This window comes from Maylandia zebra, linkage group LG7, assembly GCF_041146795.1.
Source record: "Maylandia zebra isolate NMK-2024a linkage group LG7, Mzebra_GT3a, whole genome shotgun sequence".
Taxonomy (NCBI): Eukaryota; Metazoa; Chordata; class Actinopteri; order Cichliformes; family Cichlidae; genus Maylandia; species Maylandia zebra.
The window spans coordinates 50361582-50385126 of NC_135173.1; the positions used below are offsets into that span (position 1 = coordinate 50361582).

At 39.9% G+C, this 23545-nt stretch overlaps 1 protein-coding gene across 1 annotated transcript in view; it reads right to left on the reverse strand.

Moving 5' to 3' along the window:
• The window catches only part of hcn1 (hyperpolarization activated cyclic nucleotide-gated potassium channel 1), a 72459-nt gene that overhangs the window by 18033 nt on the left and 30881 nt on the right, over positions 1-23545 (reverse strand). Inside the window, exons 3-6 of the mRNA XM_004549664.3 lie at positions 22227-22388; positions 10648-10866; positions 5470-5616; positions 1290-1530 (exon numbers count right to left, since the gene is read on the reverse strand). Of these exons, the coding sequence (XP_004549721.1) occupies positions 1290-1530; positions 5470-5616; positions 10648-10866; positions 22227-22388 (769 nt within the window). The remainder of the gene's footprint in view (positions 1-1289; positions 1531-5469; positions 5617-10647; positions 10867-22226; positions 22389-23545) is intronic.

Below are 23545 nucleotides of genomic sequence, written 5' to 3' on the forward strand. Positions count from 1 at the left end.
TGTTTCCAGCTTCCTAATTTGTTTTCTTAATTTTCAATTAATGTTTTTTCTTTTTTGAAAATTAATATTTTCTTAGGTGTTTGTGCTGACTGTAGCACAACGCTAGGCTCTAGGGTGTAGAAAAAAAAATACATCCTATTAACATCCTTTTATTAGAGCCTAGTTGGCCAAAGGCGTTATCCTGACATTTCACCTTAGTTTCATAAACATGATCTGCTTGCTCTGTGTCACTGAGCAAAATGTCTCTGAGTTACAGCCTCAGAGGATACAAAGCCTGAATATGACACATATGCACTTCCAGCAAATCACCACATTACTTAATGCAGAGTTTAAAGCCACCCATATGTGAAACTACATATCTGAAGCAGGTATCTTTTCTAACTGATGTATGTCAGTACTCCTGTGTTTTGAACAAGCAAGGGGAGGAAAAAAAAGTCGATGCATTTCTTTCTTTTCTTTTCTTTTTTTTTTTGATTCGCTTCATTCCATGGCTCGCCTCTGAGACGTGAACTGCATGGAACAGACACACCAAAGTGAAGGTATTCTTAGACTCGTCAGCCCCCTTCCATAGTGGGGATGAACTCAGGAGATAAAATATGCAAGAACCTCTAAAATAGGAAACTTTGCTTTGCTTTCACAGAGATACGACAATGTCTGCCTGCGGATTTTGTCGGAGTAAACAAAGTGCAATGAAATTACATTTGACATTTAAAAAATTAATGATATCTGGAACGCTTTGGATGGGGAGTGGGAACCGTGCCGAGAGAAAGAGAGAGGAAGAAGCAGAGCACAGCAGAGGACAGAACTGGGAAACTGCCCCTTGTTTTACACCGTGCCAAGTGAATGCAGCGGGAACATATAGATAGGGTGAGAGGAGTTCATGCTCATGTATGTGCGCCCAAGTGTGTGTGTGTGTGTGTGTGTGTGTGTGTGTGTGTGTGTGTGTGTGTGTGTGTGTGAGGATGGGGGAGGGACCTCTGTGTGTCCTAAGGGATGCCTGATCCACGCCTTGGCCCACTCCAGCAACCAGATGAGAGGTTACGTAACAGCGAAAGCTGACTAACATCCAACAGTGGTTAATGAGAATCTACATTTACAATAACTTAATTTCAAAAAGCATTAAAGGCCTCAGGCTAGTCTCATATATATGGTATAACTCTAAGAACACAGTGTGCATTGATGTAAGAAGCACAGTGGAATATGTAGCTAACATTTGGATTTTAATGTGAAAACAAATCAAAATAAGCAACTGAAGTTCAATTTCCAGTGTTTATAGTTACATTTCTTACCTCCAAAATAGGATCCATCAGTCAGCTTCATCTCCTTGTTGAACTTGGTGATGACACTTGCAACACCATGTTGAATAAAGTACATCTTTTTCCCCACTGTGCCTTCCCTGATAATGTAATCGTTGGGCTGGAAAACTTCAAACTTCAACTTGCTCAGCATCCCCGTCACAAAGTTGGGGTCCGCATTGGCAAACAGAGGCATGGTGGCCACAAGCTTGCGGCAGTTGAAGTTGACAATTTCCTGGTGGAGGGGGGAAAAAAAGAAAAGAGAAAAGTGTTGATTTAACAGATGAGATCATGCCATCAATAATTCAGTTATTTCAACCCAAAAGTGAAAAATGAGCTTCAGTTCGGCAGCCTGACACAGAACACCACCTCAAATCTTTCATCTCTGCCGCCTACACAGTATCTGCAAACATAAATGAATTGGAATGCATATTGCTGCTTTATCCCTAATGCTCCTAAAGCACTTTCCATTTCTCCTGCGAAGAAACTTTTTGGCACGCAATTCATATCCTGATGAGTTTGCCCTCTGGTGCCGGCTGCAGGCCATCTCTCTGGCCCATCCTGTCCCCTCAGACCCAGCAGCAGATTAGGAGCTTGTTGTCTGTTTACCCACACATCTCTGTTGCTGTGCAGATGGAAAGCTGGGGCACTTGGCATCTGCAGCGATGTGTTGTTGACCCCACATGAGGGATAACTCCCCTCCACTGACAACAGGACATTAACAGAAAGATAACCAATCTCTGAAATGCTTGCTGGCTCCACGAGGGCAAAAAATATGTTAACTAAGCTTCAGAAGCCGGTGTCAGGTAAAGCCACGGCTCCGACCTCAATCAAGCACCAGAACTAATGAATACGATAGTAAGCACTTTTCATGCACAGTCAGGATTCCTCATGGGAAAACAATGTTTGGCTATGCCTATTTAAAGATTTGTCATATGGCAGAGAATAAAAGGCAGTGAGACAGAGGCGAGGAAGGGAGCAGGGGGGAGAGACAGAGCAGCAAAACAGTCTGGCTATTAGGCTGTGTGGACTCTGGTTTAGCATATTTTAGCCGATTAGCTTCAAACTTCATCTAGTTCAACTGTATTGAATCCCTATACATGCTTCAGATGTTCTTGTTTTACGACAGTCTGAAAGTCACCTTAGAAAAACGTTGATCACAACGTGTTTTTTCTTCTTCTTTTAATATTATTTTTGTCAAGGTTACTTTGTCCTTGTTTTCCTTCGTGTTCATCTTTGCTCGTCTACATTGTACATCAGGTTGTCAGCTACCAGAGATAATCAATGTAATACTGTTTTTAGGAGCTCACAATCAATTATTGTTGCAGTAGTATGTAGTATGTTGCAGTGTCCTTGAATGCAACACATTTTTTTTTCTTTAAAGCGAAGTCTGCCCGTGGCAACAAACTGCTCAATATGTTGATGGATCGCCTGTCTTAGGATGATCTTTACAGTTCACCAAATGAATAAGTTAAAACCAGCAGGGAAATTTGGAAAAGCTCTGCAGATGTAGAAATATTCTGACATAAATGTAAAAATGTATATAGTGGTGGAATCATCTTACATAGGATATACATCTTTTGTTTTTGTAACCCAAGTGAAGTCCGTACAAAATCTGGAGATCGTTTAAGCCTACAGCAGCAGTAGCAGCATAATTGTTTTGCAGACTTGTGATAACTGGCTTGCCACAATCAGTTATAAGTATGCTTTAACTGATTCGGCATTCTTACCATAGCCTGAGTGGTGCGAAGTGGAGCTAATTCAGTTCCCAAATTGACCTCTAAGTCAGGACCCCACAGATTGTCCATACAATCAGAACCACTTAGGTTTCAGTCTGTCTGAAAGTGTCCTGGCTTTACTGATGATGGTCAGGTTTACAGCCACATTAATTGATTTTCGTTAAATGAGCTGTGGAAAAGCTCTACATTGTTGCTCTTTATCTCCCCAAATTTAACCTCAGCAATTTACCCAATCTCCTACCGAGCTGTTCACTCTGGGTAAAATATACTATACCGTATTTTAAACAGAAGAAGGCAGTGGTCATACCACAATGACAAACAGGACAATAGTTGATATGACTAGACCTTTCTATTTTTAGACTGGAAATTTATTCAAAATATGCTGAGAAAAAAGAAACAAACAAAAAACCCCAAACTTAGTAAGAGCTATAATCTGCTGGTCAGAAGATCCTGAGTGAAAGGGACATTCAGGTACTTTCGGCTAAAAAAAACAGCTCACAGAAAGAGATTAATCAAACTAAGTCATTCCGATTATTTCACCAGTTTTTACGTCATCCAAGCATGCCAATGTAGTGGCCTTCAGCAGTTCATCAGAGCACTCAGTGGAATGGAAATCTATGGGAGAAGTTTGCTCCCTCCCACAAAATACTTAATCATCTGGTTTATTACAGCTGAACAGCAAAACATAATTGTACTGTTGCTCTGACAAATGCACACAGATGAGGTGCACAACAGCTTAAACTGTGCGGTGCCCAGCAGACCTAGTGATTATTGTGATAAAGATGTAGGTAAGCTTAATTATTGTTTTTCTTATAGCGTGGTATTTGTTTAAGTGTCTATTAAAGTAATAAAGGGTTATATTACTCTACCAGCAGTAAAGTGACCTACTTTGGTGATGGGAGATCAAATAAAGCGCATACTTTTAGAAACAGAGAGGAAACAGGCTGCACACCTGACATGGGGGAAACCACGGCGCCTCAGTTGTTGGATAGACTGATTAGAACAGAAGTGCAGTCAGCTGACACTAAGTCAAAGCTGCCAAATTACAGATGACGAATCAGACGAACACTGTCTTGTAATGTAATAAAGCTTAGTCAAGTTTTGGTGTCTAATTAGGTTTTCATATTAAAAAATCTCCAGTAATTATCAAATTTATTAGACCGACACTCAGATTGAGGCATATGCCATGAGTGCCTTAAATGAACAGTACTAGTAATCACACATATCATTTTGTTAGCTTCTGTAATGGTTCATCAACCAGTAGATGCAGCTATTTATTTGAAATTGTAATATATAATGTTTCACAAAAAAAGATAAAAAAAAAAAAAGTAGTAAAGCCCTTTATTATTTTTGAGATGCCAAATTACAATCATTTACTTACATCCCTGAACAGGAAAATGAGTTTTGGTGATTCAGTGTTATAACTGATTAATTACAAAAAGAAGTTTAAATATGTACAAAAAATTTTTCCACGTAGTTTGTTATATAGTACAACACTAAATGTTACATTTTGTCAAACGAAGCTAAAAATAATTTATTCAATCTGGTTAAATTAAATTTACTCGACTGGTACTCATTCAGTTTATACCAATTAATAATTCATTAATTAAAGAAATAAACCTTGTTCAAAATAATTGCTTCATGGTTTTTGATGATGAAGAATCTGTACTCAATCTAGGCATAAAAATGTGAATTTTGGCAGATTTCTCAAATATTTTAATATTTTTCTAAGATATATGTGTATTATTTCTTGATTGTATAACAGGTGGTCTAACTATTTTTTTTAACACTGTACATAAAATTACAACAAAATGTAAGACTTACTGAAATTGCTCTGATGTGACCATGTTTGCTATTATCGATCTCTCTCAGTTTAAGCTGGATTTAACCTTTGCTTAGTGCACATATTGAACTAAGCCCATGTTTTACTGTCCCTTTAAATCCCTGCACCTTTCTTGTAAGTGCTTGGGACTATGCAGCAACTCTGCACACCGTAGCATTCATCTCTTGAGCATATAACTTTGCAAGGTGACTTAATGGGGCTTTATGAGAGCTGGTCAGGATTCCTACACTACATTTATCCTACATTCACTTCTTACTCCGCTGCTCCCTAATATCCCTTTGCATAATTACACATGTAATGTGCTTATGGGGGAGGTCGTCCAAGGACCAAAACTGGTGCTTGACGTCACAGTAACCTTTATTGCTCTGTCTCAGAAGGAAATGTTTTCCTATTTTGACTTTCAGCCAGTCAAGTTTCACCTGGGGAAACTCCGTTAATAATAGATCTAACTTATGTTCAAAAACTAAGACATTGTGACACCTACCTTTCAGTGTCTATTTTTTTTATTAAGGTTCCAAAAATAAAATCAGAGCGTTCGAAAGGAAAAATCTGCAGATTTCTCAAGAAGAGAGCTTCTAAAATGTTGTGTCACCTCTTTGAGGGGGTCGTTGAGTTCACTCAGGATGTTTTCCTCATCAAAGATTTTCCCTTGGTAGCGGTGCTCATAGTAGTCATGGATTTTCTGTCTCATGTCTGCTGGAAGCTTGTGGAAGGACATGTATTGCTCCACTTGCTTATACTAGAAGAGACAAAGAAAAACAGTCATCACTTAACAGCTTAACATGTAAAAAAAAAAAAAATCAGATATCTTAAAGCAGCCCCAGTAAAGTCTTGAGTTTTATATTTATTTGGAAATCGCACCTTTAATAAACAGCAAAGCAACAAAAATGTGGTCTACACAGAGTGCATATTTGTGTCTCTGTATTGAGGACAAGGCGTGCTCTCACACAGTCACAGTGCCATGTCCTGGTTCTGCGTGTGGGGAGGGAGAGGCAGAACAAGAGAGGCAGGTGGTGAAGAAAGTAGGAACGAGTACAGGCCCGGGGCTATGTCAGACCAAGGTAGCAGCAGATTATCTCACCGATGCAGGAAGCCCAGTGCTAATAGGCAACCGAGCTATGCTGCAATGTGAACAAGCGAGGCATACCTAGTATCCAGGAGCATAAGAGGATATTGGGTAATTTTCAAAGAAGAATTCTCCTTTTGACTGCGTTATATATCATCATAGGGTCTTTACCTTATAATATAGAGCATCGTGAGGTGACAGGTGTTGTGATTTATTGCTATCCTCTTTCCTTTCCTGTCTTTGTTTTTACTTGTTTACATTAAAATGTCATTTTTGAGCACCTTAAACTGCTCAAGTTTCATCATTACAATCAACTTAATTTTCACCTACTATCACATTAATATGCAAATAATGTTAAAATAATAATTTTCAAATAATTTGCATTGGTTTTTGGGTTGTTTAATAACTGAGAAGAGAACTGTCTGCACTTTAAATACAGTTCTGACAAATAAGAATATATTTCAAGTCCTTAGATTTAGCTGGACATACAGTGAATAAATCATTTTGAGATGCTACGAATTATAAAAAGTAGAATTTCTTTTTTAAAAAAGTATAATGGTGTGACATTAAAAAGGAGCGAGGAGGGAGTCTGTACACTTGCCATCTCTGTTTTTCTGGCTAACTAAGATAAAAGATCCCGTTTCTACATCCTGTTTCCAGTAATTAACTAAAAATTAGCAGGAGTGTAACGTCCAGCTGCATTATCCTGCAGGCAAGTACTGACCCACAAGAACACAGAAAAAACTTTGGCTCATTTATTTAGAGTAGTCGGCGAGCACGGCCAAAGCCCCAACACCTGAAAATGAACCTCAACAAAGAGAATAGAGGTGAGAGCCAGCAGCAGCTGCGAGGCTGGTAGGACAGTTCAGTTTGAGAGGCTTTGACCAATGTGACGCAGGCAGCCCCATAAAACGATATTTGTTAGCGAGAGGAGCCACTCGAGTCCCAGTGCCTCCCTCATTGATTTCTCACCCGGCTGCAGAAAGGTGATAAGGGACCAGAGCTTTGTTTGCGGGAAATTGATTTATTTTGAGTTCACACAGCCGAAGTCAGAAGGTGTCTGCAGGGGCTCAACCGGTCCATTTCGACTCGGGTGGTCAGGGTGGGGCACAGAGTAAGGCAATGGGGGCACATTTTAGGCTCGATATGGGGCCTTCAGCTTTAACGTCACATTATCTTTTCATTATGACTAATTTCCATTCTCATATTAATTCAGATGTGTAATTTTATTGGTTAATTACTTTCTAAAGGGGCAATTTAGATAAATGCTGACTACATTCCTCATTATCCCACCTCATCCATTTCTCTCTTTATCCCCCCTCTCTCTCTCACTCTCGTTCTCTCTCTAGAAATAGTCAGGGCCCAGTCAGACTAACACCCACACTGGGATGTGCCACTTGGCAGAACCCACTTCTTTCCTGGCTGATGGCACTCCTGGGGCATTCCTGTGGATCTAATTTAACCCAGGCGCACTGCAATTTGCAAAGTTAAACATCACCCATAAATATATGTTTAGCAGCATTATGTAAAATGATGAAACCTCCTCTGTTGCAGAATGTGTCCTAAGACGTGAAGGACAGTTTAAAGAGAGCAGGCAATTAGTGCAAAGACTTGAAATGCTTCATCCACTTTGTATGTGCTCAACGCTTCTTTTATTGAGCAGGAATTGATCTGATACCCGTCTGTGTCACGCAGAGGACGATGCATTTAATTGCAACCCCATTTGTAGTGCTTGCATGACATAAATGTAATTGCAAGATGCTGTGTTTGACATCTGATGGGTGCACGGTCACAGTATTCCTTTACAGAATCATTTATGTTTCAGAAACTTGTTTTGAAACTATTTAATTATCTTTGCAATATTTCAGAGGAGGGAGGTAGTTACATTAGCTTTGCAATGAACCTCAGACCGAAATATGAAATGTGGGACATCTTGGACATATCTTAAAGAGCAACTCAGCTGCACTGTGGCAGCACCAGGGCTTGACAGCAGACATGTCTCTATATCATACATACTTTAAACCCTCATTTCCTTCCCTCTCCTCCCACTATCTCTGTTTCCTCTCTTCTCTATAGCTTTTGCTTGGTCTGTTTTTTCTTTTCTCCTAGTCTGGATAAAATTAGTTTTTGAGTTTTTGGAAATTAAGTAGAACCTATCAACAACAATCACTTTACTTTCTTACTGCTCATCATGTTCTTGTCATAAACATCCTCCGGCCTCAGATAACTTATAACCTCGCATCCCCATCCATCTCTCCATCCATGTTTCCAACCCTCCAGCTGTGGCAGTGATAGATGTAATGGCTAGAGGCTCAGCACCCTGAACCCATCCCTGCTGCTCTGCAGCCTGCTCCACTGATATGCACAGCCATGCAGCAAATCAGCCCCTGCTGAACCTGGCTCCACACTGGAGCTCCGTTACCATGAACATGGCATTCGCGGCCCCGAAGCTGTCAGTTCGATTCCTGGGGTGACGTTAGAGGGACAGAAAGGGATGTAGATTAAAAATAGTGTGTGATGTACATCTGCTTTGGAGCAACTGAGCTGGAGATGTGCCACTAATTCAAACAGTGACTTGGCACGGCTCGCTTGTTTGCTGAGGGCAACCTGCCATCATGATTTTTAAAAATTTTTTTGCTATGCTGTGAATATAACTCATAATTATATCTGCATATTAATGATCAGTCAGCATTCCATTAATTTTTTTTATTATAGCCCTTTTATTTGCTGTCTTGTTCTTCGAATCTGTTTCATCTGATCTGATTTATGTGTCAAACAACACTTTGTATTGATAATGATAAATGTGCATTTTACTAATTTGTGCGGATTTGTGATAACACTTTTGCAAAGACAATAGAAACTGCAGTTTTAATTTCAAGTTTTAGGTGACATGTAAGATTGCAATGTGGTGCCAAAACGCACCGAGGGGGATGTTCCTCTAGATTGGACTGACCATGAGGACAGCTGGCAAGGTCGGGCCATCACACTTGAATAAACCGACAATGGCTAAATGATTTTATAAGCAAGGTGTAAATTAACGAAGAGGTATTTTAGCACGTCCTGTAATAGCCAAGGTGACTTTACCAATGCTCTGATAAGAATTATGACTACATCTCTGGAAGGATAAATAATGTGTGCTTTGTACCTCTGTCCAGTCGTGCCTCTGTGTGTGCGTTTGTGTGGATATGTTCTGATAAACTCAATAGGGATGTAAGCTGCTGGAGGGCTCGCTTAGTGGATGGATATGATCAACATTCATTGAATTCAGGAAGTCAAAAAGTGTGCTGTTAAACCACATGAAATTTTTTATAGATTATTAAAAGATGAATAATTACATGGCGGGAAAAATCAAAGTAATTGGTAATAATATTTTTAACTTCCTGACCCATTATAACCCATTTTCATAATATAATTTTAAAAAATGATGAAAACTTAAAGGGAAAACATCAGTTTTATTTCTTATATTCTAAATTAATCTGTTTAATTGCTTTCTATTTAAATAATATCTAAATAATTTTTCTGAAATCATAGACAAATACTGAAAAATTGTCTTAAATAACAAACTGAACAACTTGTATATGAAGATTTATTGTCTTTAGTTATTTAATTATTGCCACTTCTGATATCTCTTGACACGGAAAAGTAGCAAATGCTTAAAATAAAAAATATACTGAAATGCAGGAATTAGACTCCATTACTGGGTGAAAAATGGCTTGAAGAATAAACCCTGCATTAAACACTGTTAAAGACTTAATTTCTGAGTAATTGTTTCAGCTCTCACACACACAGCATGTCATAGTAAATAAGAATGTACTAAGACAAGATAATTAGCGCTTTCTGTTAATCGCATTTCAGCTGACTCACTGTCTTTATATCATATTTGGAAAAAAAAACAATTTCCTTTGGGAAGAAAAGGAGTGTCTTACAAAATCAGTGTGACCTGATGTAACTGTTCTTACATCATCCTGTAAGTTAAAGATTAAGTTATCTTAATCCTAAACTTGTTTGTGGATGAAGACATACCATAGAGGACTAATCCCCACGCCCAATAGTGTGGTATGTACAATGCGTTCTGCAGCATAAGCACAGGCAAAGTTTGGGAGTTAAACTCTGCTTCTTGCGTGCAAACACAAAGCGCATCAGTCATGGCTGGGTGTTCTGGGAATTGCCCAGGCCCCACAGCGAGATCACAGATGGTGGCTCAGTTGAAATGCTGGATAATCATCCTCTACGTGAAAAAAAAGAAAGAAGATATAATGATGTAATAGGAACTGAAGGAAAAGGGAAAAATAAAATGTGTCCACTGGCAGCATACAGACAGTGAGGTGGCTGCTTATGTCATAGACCTCATCACCCTGTTGACCTTAAGAGATCTGCTTGGGGGTAGGTAGGAAATCCTCTTTCCTAGTCATCGCTGCGGATATATTTATATTTATATTGTGGGAGCTCAACCTATTGGTCCACAGTGTAATTGAGGGCTAATTTATTTAAATCCAGCTCCAATGAGCAGGACTTTACAGAGTCACAAAAAAAGAAAAAAATCACATTAATACTTTGAGACCATCTCAGTAGTACTTAGCTTAACTTACCTTTAAACAACAAACCATTAAAGATGTGTACGCATACATCATACCATGTATCATACCCAGTGTTCTTTTAAATCTCAGGAATTTAATATTGTGTGTGCCACTGCAGGACTCTTACCTTCTCTTGGTACTGCCTCCGTGAGGAATCCAGTGATTGGATTAGAGCTGTAGCATGGCCAACAAACATAGCGTAGCACGTGGCTCCTACAATCATACTCAGCATGGTGACCCAAAGGTCAGACATGCTGACGGGTGCCCGGGCACCATAACCGATGCACAGCATGTGGCTCATGGCTTTGAAGAGGGCATAGGAGTACTGCTTACCCCAAGAAACGTTCTGAAAGAACCAGAGGGGAAGAAAAAGGGAAGGAGAGACAGAGGAGGTTTGGGGGGAGTTACTGCCAAGCAAGACAAGGAAGAAAGGCTCCGCGGCAGATAAAAATGGAACAACAGACTTTCCTTTGATGGATCACTAACACTCAGCCAACATAATCTTCATGCTTCTGAACCTTATGGGTTTACTGAATGAATGAACTTTCTACCTTTTTACCTTCTCTCTCTGTTTGCATCTACTTTATTCATTTTACAGATTATCAAAGGGTGAGAAGCGGTTCAGCTTTGCAAAGGTTAAAAAAAACAGCTTCTAAACTATGTATCCAGTATCCAGACTATACGGACAAAAGTACTGGGTCACTTACACATTACACCCAAAGGAGCTGCCCTGCCATAGAAATGCTTCTCATGAAGCTCCTGGTGCACTTTTGTGCTGATGTTAATGCCAGAAGATTAACCCTGCTGTGGTTTCTAAACACTTCCACTTTGCAAAAATACCACGTGCAGTTGGCTGTGGAATTTCTACAAGGGAAGAAATTTCACAAACTGACTTGTTGCGATGGTGGCATCCTGTTTGTATTACCTCACCCAAATTCAGTGACCTCTTTAAATGACTCATTCCTTCACAAATGTGACGGCAGACCGCACTGAATCTACTTGATTTTATACCCCCATGGCAATAGGAGTAAAAACACCTGAAGTCAAAGATTAAGAGATTTGGCCCAGTATTTTTGTCCATATAGTGCAACTTGGGTTCATGGGTCCACTGTTATCCGATAATGTGTCCAGAAGGGTTTTTGAGGAGCCACATAATTCAGACTAAGTAGTTTGGAAAGAACTTGCTTGGTGGATGAAGACTGGTGATAAAAGTTTAAATGCATGGAAGCAGAACTTTAAATGGTCATCGTTAGTTTTAGAAAATATGCTTTAATATCATGCAGGTAACCAGTCTATATGCAGAGCAAAAGATGGACATCAGCTATTGATTGACTGATTAATTGAGTGCTTTCTTTCTTTCTTTAAAACTTGTAAATAAAGAGCCAACCTAACTGGCAGTGTTAGGATAGTCACTGACTATTTCTTTTAAAAGTCTTTTTTTTAGTATGAAATCTTATCAGGAGTCGCTTTCAACAGAGATTTATGCAGAGCCTCTTAAATTTTAGTAATCCACATTATCAGGTAGTAGCACAATGCAAGGACATGGCTTGAAAGGCCTTTCATTTGCATTTCAGATTTCCCTCATTTCTGTTTTTCCTGCTTTTTTTTTTAGTCTCAGCATGTCTAATGTGAAAGTATGCCTTTTCCCTCTGGAGATGGGCAAAATCTCTAGTGGGCAACTAAGCGAGCCCATTGCAGTTACTGCATGTCTGTGAAACTCAGTAATCCACTATCTAGAGACAAATGTGACAGACTGCCTGGTACAAAGCTTGTGCTCACAGACATTTTGCTGACACCCCGAAAAGCTTCACCTCCTGCAAAGATGAAGTGCTGAGGAAGCACTCCATGCAGAATACCTATCACACACAGCAGAACAGCTAGTGATAGAAATAGGAAACTTAGATAGTCTCTTTTTTTCCCCATTTGCCTCAGATCCATGTGTCACATGCCATCATGCCCATTTTGTCCCCTTTGCCATGCCATTGCCTGATCTGCTTGAGTCCACTCAGTTATTCAAGTGGGAATTAGTGAATCCCACTTGAATTTGATGACAGATGCACATTTATAGCAAATCATTAGCCCTGGATGACTCATCAGTTCTTATGTCAACACAGATTAGTTGTTTCTTCCAGAACCGATTACAGGATTTGTTATCAATTACAGCGTGTTCAATTTTTATAACATGATACTCAACAGGATAATCAATAAAATATGGTGTGTGTGTGTGTGTGTGTGTGTGTGTGTGTGTGTGTGTGTGTGTGTGTTAAACCATTGAAATATTACCTTTAGGTTCAAATATTCTATCCATTCATCCATCCATCCACCTAACTCCTTATCCCACTTAGGGATGTAGGAAGCTGGTGCCATCCCAGCTGCGAAAGCTGTGGCAGGTCAGCAGTCCATGACAGGGATCGTGGCTTTCATTGTACTGGAAATATCTGCAGCTAGCATTTCAGCACAAGCACCCGTCCACTGTAGCACACAACACATACACACAATAATGTATTTCCACACAGAGAACAAAGTCACCCAACCATATACCTGGAACTAATGCAGTTTGGGTCCTAGATGTTCTTTCACACGTGTATATTTCACATGGTGGGTGAGTGTTTATTCAGCAACGACGGGCTGTGTTTGTGTTGACATATTTGTATGGAAAAACAGAGGCATGGTTTTGCCAGATGATATCACAAAGTCCGAAATGACTCACTGCACCTTTTGCTGTTTTTCTCTGCATGTAAACTGCTCCAACAAAGAAATCTCTGCAGTGCTTTGGGCATTAAGGGCCTGGGGACTAACCTCACAGTTTCTGTCTGTTCAACTTCGCTGTCCATCCTTATTTCCCATCAATGTTTGTACATAAACCTCTCCAAAATAGCAGAATTAGCTTTATCATCCTCTTGCTTACATTAATCCGCCTACCTAATCAGATTGAAACAGTGGTCTATCACTTGTAACGCACAATTAATTAGGAGTCAAACAATCATGAATGACCTGTAGACAATTTGTAAAATGAATAAAAATGTTTCTTCATATGAGGCAAACTGACCAGCTGAGCTCACATTTATTATATCACGAGGTATAATAACTGCGAATATTTCCTTCTCCCATGTCCAAAGACATATAATAATGAGCAAATAACTCAGGCAGTCAAACGTGGCATTAAATTTATTCCACAGCTGCTTTGTGGAATATACTGATAACATTGGTAAGTTGGCTCTGACAGTGCAGTGTCAGTGAATCTTTAATAAAAAAAAAAAAAGAAGCATGGATCACATGACCAACTTTAGTGATTCCTTAAGCCAAATTTTCACTCTTTCTTTATCTTAAACAGACTGATAGAGACTGAATTGTTCAGAAGTAGCTCAGTTCTGAGTTGACATTTCACTGTAACATTAAAGCAGTGGGGATAATAGCTGCGTGCTTGGGGCACTGCAGGTTATGGAGCTTGTTATGAAGGATTATTGTGAGTCCTCCAAATGTGGAACTGATCATCACGATCGTTTCCAGCTGCCCATTGTTACGATTTGACATCTGGGAGACACAGAAGCAAAATATCCAAAGGCGGCTTTACCAGGCAGAGGCAGAGAGAAAATTCTCTCCTAACAAATGGAGCAAAGCCCACAAGTTAGTTCAGGCAGTCAGGCTTTAGCCGAACTGCGTCATACACACTCCTCGTTCTCCTCGTGTCGTACACCAAACACAACCTGCCAATTTGCTGGTCTATCTAAGCTGCAAAATTTCCCATCTTTCCCTCTGACACGTCAGTGCTGCTGCAGCCCTGCATCGCTGTCTGCTGTCTCAACCCCTCCATTACCCCAGCATCCCAGCAACCACCTTGTAAGCTGCCCCCCGTTTCTATACGTGACATATTTACGGGAAGTGATGAGCTCGGATCCCAGACGCCAAACTCTATTATGTTCTGCTGCTGTGATAAATAATATCAAACATGAGCTGTCTCACTGAAGTGATACTGTGGTAATGATGTCTGCAAAGTGGACTTTACAGGAGCTTTTTATCGAACATAACAAAACCAACAGCATCACCGCTTTTCACTTCGCTGTTCTTCACTCACTGCTGTTCCTCAGTGTGATTGCTTAAATTTGCATTTTGACTGCCATCACGGCATGTGAGTCACAGCTCTGGGGCAGTGCGCTATGATTACAGCAGGCACTCATGCTCAGCACCCATTTTTTTGTCTGATTAGGTTGGTCACAAAAGGACAGATACATGCACACTTTTATCTAATGCATAAAGAGTGATGAGAACTAGAAATCTCCAGGGCTGGTTCTGTACAGCCTTCCTTTGGGAAGAGTGAGTCATTTCACTCTCAGTGCAGAAAAAGCAGTTTCTAGTTGCTTTCCTATAGTTCACAATGTACAGCCCCCTTGATATAGATTTTGCCAACACAACAGATGTATTCATTTCCTCTAACATTATTCTAAATATAATTAAGCTCTGTTTTTTAGCAGGAAAACACATCAGACACTGCATATTCATCTTTCAGCAGCCCCGTAAGAACAGCAGCGCAGGTTCAGACTTCATTACCACACACATTAAAGCGATCCCAATTCCGCACTATTGTTTAAGCACCAGCAACTTCAAAGTATCTATAATTTAACTGTGCTCGTTGTTTTGACAGCACGCTCGTGCATTTTAACCACTTGCTTGCATTTTAATTAATTAGTCACAGAATCAGCAGTCCTCTCTCTCAAGATGAAACCGGCTACGTGACCAGGAAGGCGGCTGATGATTCACCATTATCCTCGTGTTCAGTGCGACCCAGAGGCTTTGGTTGTTGTTGATACTGACAAACTATGAGACTAACAGGATGTAATGCCTTGCTGCAAAGAACACAATTTTGCAAAAAAAGAGAACAGTCCGAGGACAAATGACAGCAATTAAACTTATTTTTCATCTGGACTCCCAAAGATTTGCACTGATACTTAGTTTCACTGCAGCACAAATTATACTCAATAGAGTGTGTAGCAAGATCTGGTTGCCCTGTAAATATGTTTTAGTTTTATTTAACATTTTATTTTTTTTGTTTGCGCCTGTGCGTGTCTGCAGAGAAAATAAGTGAATGAGCAAATTTGCCTCAACTGATTAATTTAATCACTGATTAACTCCCTAAACCCAACAAACAGTCCTTGAATGGCAAAAAAAAAAGAAGCAATGCGCAATATTCATTTTTCAATTGCATAATCAAACTGCAAGCTGTTCTCCCTGGGAGCGCACAGAAGGCACGGCGGCCTTTAAACACAGATGACAGAGTAAAGGGATGTGCAGGCCTGCATCGACACCAAAAAAAGCGCGCCCAGTGATGTATCTCACTGTGTGCGTTGTCATTGTCTCGTGAGCTTTTATGTTCATCACCTGTAGCAGTACTAATGGACTTCATCTCTCTACAGAAGTTTTTTTATGCACTGGCACCAGTAATGTGGCCCGAGACATATCTTCAGATTCATCTGTGTGTAACTCTGTTTGCTCCTTTCTTGTAAACGCACAATCACTTCAAAGGTTTGAGGGAATTTCCTCATATTTTGGCATTTTGGCAAACTTTAACTTCATCTCAACCAATCAGATATGTGGTAGTCAAGGGTCAAGGTCACTGTGGCAAGAAAAAAAACATGTTTTTAACCGTGAAGCCACAATTCAAATGCTAATCATGACCATATTGTATATAACAGTCAAATAGTATGAAATTATGAAGTGATAAGCTGAGAGGGTCTGCTGTGGTGACCCCTAGAGGCAGCAGCTGAAAGAAGAGGCAGCAGATTATTATATCTAATAGGTCAAAGATCAATTCTGGACAATCATGGATCTAAAGTGCAACTTTACTGACTGGCAGTGGTACACGTGCCATTTCTTTTCTTCTTTCTTTTTTAACATTTTCGTGGCAGAAGTCTTCTCAGAGGTTACAGACAAAAAAGCCTTTGGATATCTGAAACTTGGCAATATTTGGCATTCTTGCTTAAACTGGGAACTATTAACCAATTATCAAGATAGTTCCAATTTATAAATGTTTGCTTTTGCGATTTTCCACCCAATCTTTACGATGAATGAGGTACGGTGATTTTTCTTTGTCTTCTCACAAGGCTCTCCTCACAACAGAACTTTATTTTTTAAGATCCCACAACAGCCTCTGAAAGCTCAGCAGCTGTGGTCCAAATACCCTCACACAAGCTTGATTAAACCATCCTACTGTATCAGTTGACAAATAGCACACAATTCTTTCAGTTAACAAAAAATGATTACCAACGAGAGCCAAAAAAAGAATCCAAAAACAAGCTGTTCGCATAGGGACTGAAGCAGTCTTGCATTTTCCTTCCATAAGCCCAATGTGTATGTTGAGGGGAAGTGTGATGTGAAAGAAGGGAAGAGGGTGACACATCTGATTAATTCATAAATTCAGGACTGAGCCCGCCTTTTGAAAGTGACTCATTCAGGGAGATTGAGAAGAAATGGAAGGAAATGAAGTGGGTGGTCCATGGATAAAAGGAGCCAGGAAGGGTGACTGATACTGAAGGGCAGTTGTGCATGGTTAGCCAGGCGTTTCTGTCCTTTTTTCCCTTTTCCCCCTTGTGTCTACCTACAGTATATCCACCTGTCTTTTGGCCTCTAGCTCTCTCTGAGACAGGAGCCCTCAGCAGGGCTACTGCTGTCTCTCTCTTGATATGAGCTTGGCCAGGAACAGTAGGCACACACATACACTCACAAATGCTCCACCACATGCATCTTTAAGCTGTACAACAGCCTATCCAATACCACAGCCCACCACCTTCCAACATGAGCCAACATAGTGACAGCAGCATTATCTTGTTTGGTGATTAAGTAAATGCAGCCTCTAAAGAGTAAGAAGCTACTCTCAGACCATTAGTCAGGAAGATAACAGGCCTAGACTGTGCACAGCACCACTCAGCAGTATCTGCAGCCCTTGCTGCCCTCACTCTTCTACTCACAGCTGGAGACTGAAAGCACGGAGCCAACAACAGAAAAAAATATGATGCAATATATGGCTTTAAAGCTCTCCTTTTTTGGACAGAGACAAAGACAAACCTCTTGATGACAACGTTTAACTGTATTGTTTATTTATACCTGCAGCAAACACAGCAAACGGAGGAAAAGATACCTTATCCTGATTTTCAACTTGTGAATGCTAATGCATTGCGATGGTGTGAGAAGAGGAATCCCATATGCGAGCTGGCCTTATCACTTTGGATTTGCCAGACAGCAGTCAGTGCACAGGCTTGCACTTCTGCACAGATCCACAGGGAAGAGATTCTGCAAATTGCCCATTCTGCCACATCACCATCAGTAACACTATGCTCATGTGCAGATATCTACAGTACCACTGGCTTAAACAGATTTTACCTCTAAAATGCCTCGTGGTTTTCTTTGTGAGTTATTTTTAGGATCGCCCCCTCATAAAACAGAGAAGAAAAAAATCTTAAAGCTATCCAGAAAATTATGAATTTTGAACTTAAATCCAAATATACTTCCACAGTTTCACGTTCTTTGTGGCTTTCTGTCATTGGAGTGTGCATAGCCTTCTCTTCTAAGATTTCAGCATTCTTAGCCTTGTCGTTTAGAAATTTGACAAAGAGTAACAATTATCATGTGTAGGACACCTGCTTTTGGTTAAATGTAAAAGCAAACATAATACTGGCACTCACTGATGAACTCATATGCTCCTTAATGTTTTTTTAAAGGGCAAGATGAATTTGGTTCAGCTGTAAGCGGCTCAGCGGGATAAAAATTGCCCTCATTACTTACAGACAAATACATATTTGATGACCCAAACTAGATTTGCAAATTTGTATGAATATTTGTAAATAATATACAGCACTGTGCAGAATTCAGACGACCCCTTTATTTCTTTATAATTTGTTTCTTTAAAAGTGCTCTTCGACAATAGGTCTCCACGCTTTGGAGACCTATTGTCTCCAAAACTGCTTTTTCCCTGAGTATTTGTGCATGGCCATTTTAAAGCGATTTTTCCATTTGTTCTGTTTGTTAAGCCATCTGAGACTGACTGCAAGAGGAGGTCAGGAGAGAGGTACAACAGTGGTGTTGGAGATCTGATGGAAGCGATGGAATTAATGCAGAAAAGTACCATCAGATTTTGAGCTTGTTTGCAATATCATGCATAAAGCATCTGATTGACAGTGGCTTCATTTATAGAAAGACAATGATCCCAAACACGGTGCTGATACAGTATAAAAGCATATCAGGATGGGAAAACACAAGATGGATTGGTCTCCCTAGAGCTCAGACATTACTGAAGCAGTGTGGGATCATCATAACAGAGAACAGAACAAAAAGGTAGTTAATATCCAAAGAAGAGCTTCAAGAAGCCTGGATATCTATTCCTGAAGAAATATCAAGAAAGCTGCCTGAGAGAGTTTAGGATGTGTCAATTCACCAGCAAGTAGCTAACCCATCAGAGAAAGTGTAAAACAAACATACAAAGCCATCTTTGCAATGTTTTAGCTACATACAAGTGAATACAGCTTGGAGAAAGGGTTTCGTGTCATAACAGCTCACCCACAGGCTTCTAGCACTGATTTATGCCTTATTTGTTTTAGAGGCAATTTTTGCAGGCTGCAGCTATAGCCACACGGGGGGCACCAAATTAGGCTTGTACACCAGCTCCCTTTGATATTGATTTGCATAGAAGGAGGATGTACCAGCTTTATTCTCAGTAAGATCAGCAACACGCAGCGTGCATGCAAGGAGATGTTTATCATTAAGTTTTACAGCGACAAGTAATTATGAACCCAGAGTGTTGCTGTTTAAAAGGAAGTTTAAGAATCTGGGTTACTGAGGAGATGTTCGCCCGTAGTTACCATTAACAAGGATGAATTGTGACAGTTCTGTGGGAAATTACATCAGTGCAAATTCCTTTGGTGCGAACAGAGATGGATAATGTCTGTTTGGATGAATAACACATGCTAGCTGGTATCAAACGCACTTGGGCAACTCGTTGCCTCCAAGTAAAGATGAGAGCTGTGACGTTTATAAAAGCTGACATTTGCACCTCCGGTATGATGCCTCTAAACAGTTCGTGCGCTCGTGCAGCACAGAAATGTTTGTCACAGAAAGAGGGAGAGGAGACGGCAAAAGAGCTCCGCGGGGGAGTATTTACAATCAGCATTACCCAGGAGGTCTGCACGCGCTCACAGCAGTCCAAAACGGGCAAGCACAGTCCGCTTGACCTCAACTCAAGAGGAGAAGAGGGAAGATGAAAGATACAGAAAAAGTCCAAACGAGGGGACAGTCCCCAAAGAAATCAAACATAAGCTGTGTTGACACTGTCCAGTTGTCCAGCTTTCTACTGTACACAGGGGACACACTGGCTTACATTTTTCATACACTGATACACGTAACTAGAAAGATTACGTCAGCGTGTATATTGTGAATTTTCACCTAGGGCCGCAAGACACTCCACAATCACCACTCACTCTACTGTTACATTTACAGTCACAATCAGTAATACAAAAAACAGTAATACACAAAGTAACGTGTAACATTATGCTACATTTTTACAGTCGTGAAAAGGAAAGCTTTCATTGCTGCGAAAATCACTTGAAGTGCAGCAATAACTTGAAGTGATTGTTTCCGTATGGCTTTGTTAGTCTCTCGCATCGCTGTGGAGGATATTTGGCCCATGCTCCTTAATGACGTTGTTTCAGTTCATTGAGGTTTGCATGTATTTGTTTATGCAACATAAACAAATACAGCAACCATGCTTGCTGTATTCCCTGTCCCTGGTTTAAACTGGTTGCAGTATGACGGCAATAACCAGACTGTGAGAAATACAGATCAGATCGTTGCAAAGAAGAAATGAAATACATGTGTCTTTTTTTAGTCGTTTGTTTTTTAACAATGACAACTAATATGTTTAACACGTGTTAGTGAACACAAAGTATTTTCCACATACAGAGACAAGTATTACTGGGGATATTTAAAAAGCAAACAAACAAAAAAAACAGCAACCTTTTTTAGTTATTTACTGTTTTGTACATCCAATTTCTATTTCATATGTGGGATGGTAATCTTAACACATAGGACTCTTACAATGACATATAGTGTCCCTGTCCTATCTCTGATATTAGTCTGACAAATACAGAAATTCTCGTCTTTTCATCTGAAGCTGAATAGCTGGGTAGGATAGGTCTTAATAAGAAAGACTTAAAAAGAAGAGGAAGCGGGTTTGAGTGACACTTAAGATGAGATATTTTGTGTTATTGTGATAGGATAATAGTTATATTAATTCTCAAAGAGAAACTTTCTATTACTAGGAGGGCTAACAATGATGTTGAGGTGACAGATGCCACTGCTGCAACTTTCACTTTGAACCTATTTTGGAACTATAACATGACCAGACATTGTGAAAAGACCACCAGCTGACGATTAATAATACTACTACTACTAATAATAATACATTTCATTTAAAAATAGCACCTTTCAGAGCACCCAAGGACACTGTACAACAAATACACAATATACACAATAATAAGAGTAACAGATAAAAGTTAAAAGCATGCAGAGGTTTAAACATAAGCAATTTTAAACAGGTGAGTTTTAAGGGTGGACTTAAAAAAAACACCTTATTCAAGGTATTGCAATAGCTTGAAGTCTAGACTTCAAGCTATTGCAATACCTTGAATCCTTTCTTTTTCAGCCATTCTGTTGTAGTTGGTGCTTTGCATGGACAGATGGCATCACATCTGACTCTAGAATACTTTTGGTATACAAAGGACTTCACAGTCAACTCAGTGACTGGAGGATACCCAGGTCCTGTAGCTGCAAAACAAGCCCAAACCATCACCCTTTCAGCACCGTGCCTGACAATTGGTATGAGGTGTTTGAGCTGATGTGCTGTGTTTGGCTTTACAACAAATATGGCGCTGTGCATTATCAAACATCTTTCACCTTGTCTTGATAAGATGAAGCTTTGCAAACCTAAGCCATACTGCCGTGTTCTTTTTAGAGACAAGAAGCTTCCTCCTGGCAACTTTTACCATGCTAACTGAGGCCTGTGGAGTTTACTTACCTAGTGAAGCAGTAAAGGTGTGCTGAGGTTTTCACAGGACTGTGAAAACTTTATTTTTCACATGACTGTTTATAAAGTCTATGGGTGGTAATTTAAAGAAATACCAAAGAGGCCAAATCACTGTCAAAAAAGACTAATGTTTCGCTTTGCTGCCCATTTTTTTAACAATGTTTTGCTTTATTTCTATAATCTCTCTCTGTTACAATCTAATGTAATTTTAGGACTAACTAGAGCTGTGCTACAAAAATCTGCAAAAATATATTTGTGTCTCTGTCCTCATGTTGTTTACATACATAATAAAACAGAGTGCTATCTATTTTTGTGGGCCATGTACAGGTGTGGTATTAGCATGATGTAGCAAGTGTATTTTAACGGGGGAAAACAAGGTGGACACATTTCAGTGCTACGAGAAAAGGCCCTTTCAGCAAACCCCTGCACTTTTAAATTGTTAGCTGGCTACATCTGATCACATCTGTTCATTTATGGTTTTGATTAAAAAATAAGATTTAGAAAACTGCTGTATAGGAATGAGATTGTTTCCATAGGCTTGACATGTGGCAGGTGTTAAAAAGCGAGTCTGCTGTACAGCTTTTATACAGTAAAAATCCAAAAATAACAAACAAAAGAGAAGAGTGTGTAATACTTACAACCATACCGTTTAGGGACACCCAGCAGTCAGGGGGGAAGTCTTGGAGCAGAGGCACCAGATACTGCAGACAGCCATCCCAGTGACACAGAAGCAGCATCATACCTATCAAATTAAATATTCTTACCACTGCACTAGCCAGGTCATAGGTCATATGGAAAATCTGCCAAAGAGAAAGACAGAAGAAAGGAGAGATAGAGACCTCATCAGCATCTGCTTGGTTGTGCGAAAGCATTTATTCAAATTCTGACATTCGTAAGCCAAATGCAAGCACGGCATTATGAAGAAATATAAACTTCAGTAAGCAACACAGACACAGCGGCCCAGATTTAGATCTGTAAGAGTCTCAAACGTTGGATGCACTGGTATTTCAGGGACACAAAAAGATTAAAAAAAAGATTAAAAACACTTAAAACGCTCACAAAAGTACAAAGTCACCTTTGAAGCTGAGGGCACAGTGTGCCTGTCTGTCCTCAGCGTCTGTGTGTGCCTGCACGCGTGTGTGCGCATGTATCTCTGCACTCACAGATGTTGAGCTGCTCATAACTGAACACGGCTGCTTTCCAAAAAAAATAACCTGACCAATAGAGGGGACACATAGAGCTAGAGTAGGTAGCACAGAGCAAGTGAAGTGAATGATGAGGGGAAGTGCAAACTTCTGGAATAATTAGCCCGTAAGTGTGTTTCAATGCTGTGAGCTGGAAAAGGTGTCGGTGCTGGTGTGGCTGTTTAATCAGAGCCCGAAAGTTTCAGAATAGAAAGTCATCAGCGGGGTGAGTAAGCATGTCTGCGGCGCAAAGCGGTTTCATTTACGTCGGATCTGGCCGAAGAGAATTGACTCACGCCTGGTTGGCTGTGGCTTTAATTCAGAGTTTCTCATTAGCATCAGAAACCCATTACTTATTTCCAGGTTAGTTATTCCATAATCTTCCTCACACCGAAGCTCAATCTCTCCTCCCGCCAGCCCCCTGGTTCGTTTTGCATAATAAACCTGCCCCATTCGCCAGTTTGTTGAATTGAGACATTTCAGGTAATTACCATCTATTTTAAGTTCATGTCTTTCCATTCCCCATACATTACCTGTTCTACCTATTATACATATAGTCGCTTCGCTTGTTTTTTAAATGAGAACTGATGAACTTTTTGTTTCGGGGGTTTCCTTTTACTGACAAATGTTTACATTTGTATATAATACAAGAAATCAAGGATTTTCAGGTAAGTAAACATATATGTACAACACACACCAGTATCTTTATCTCTATATCTAAAACCTTGGTCCTTTATGGTCTTTTTCTGTCCTTGTGTGCACCTAAACACTAA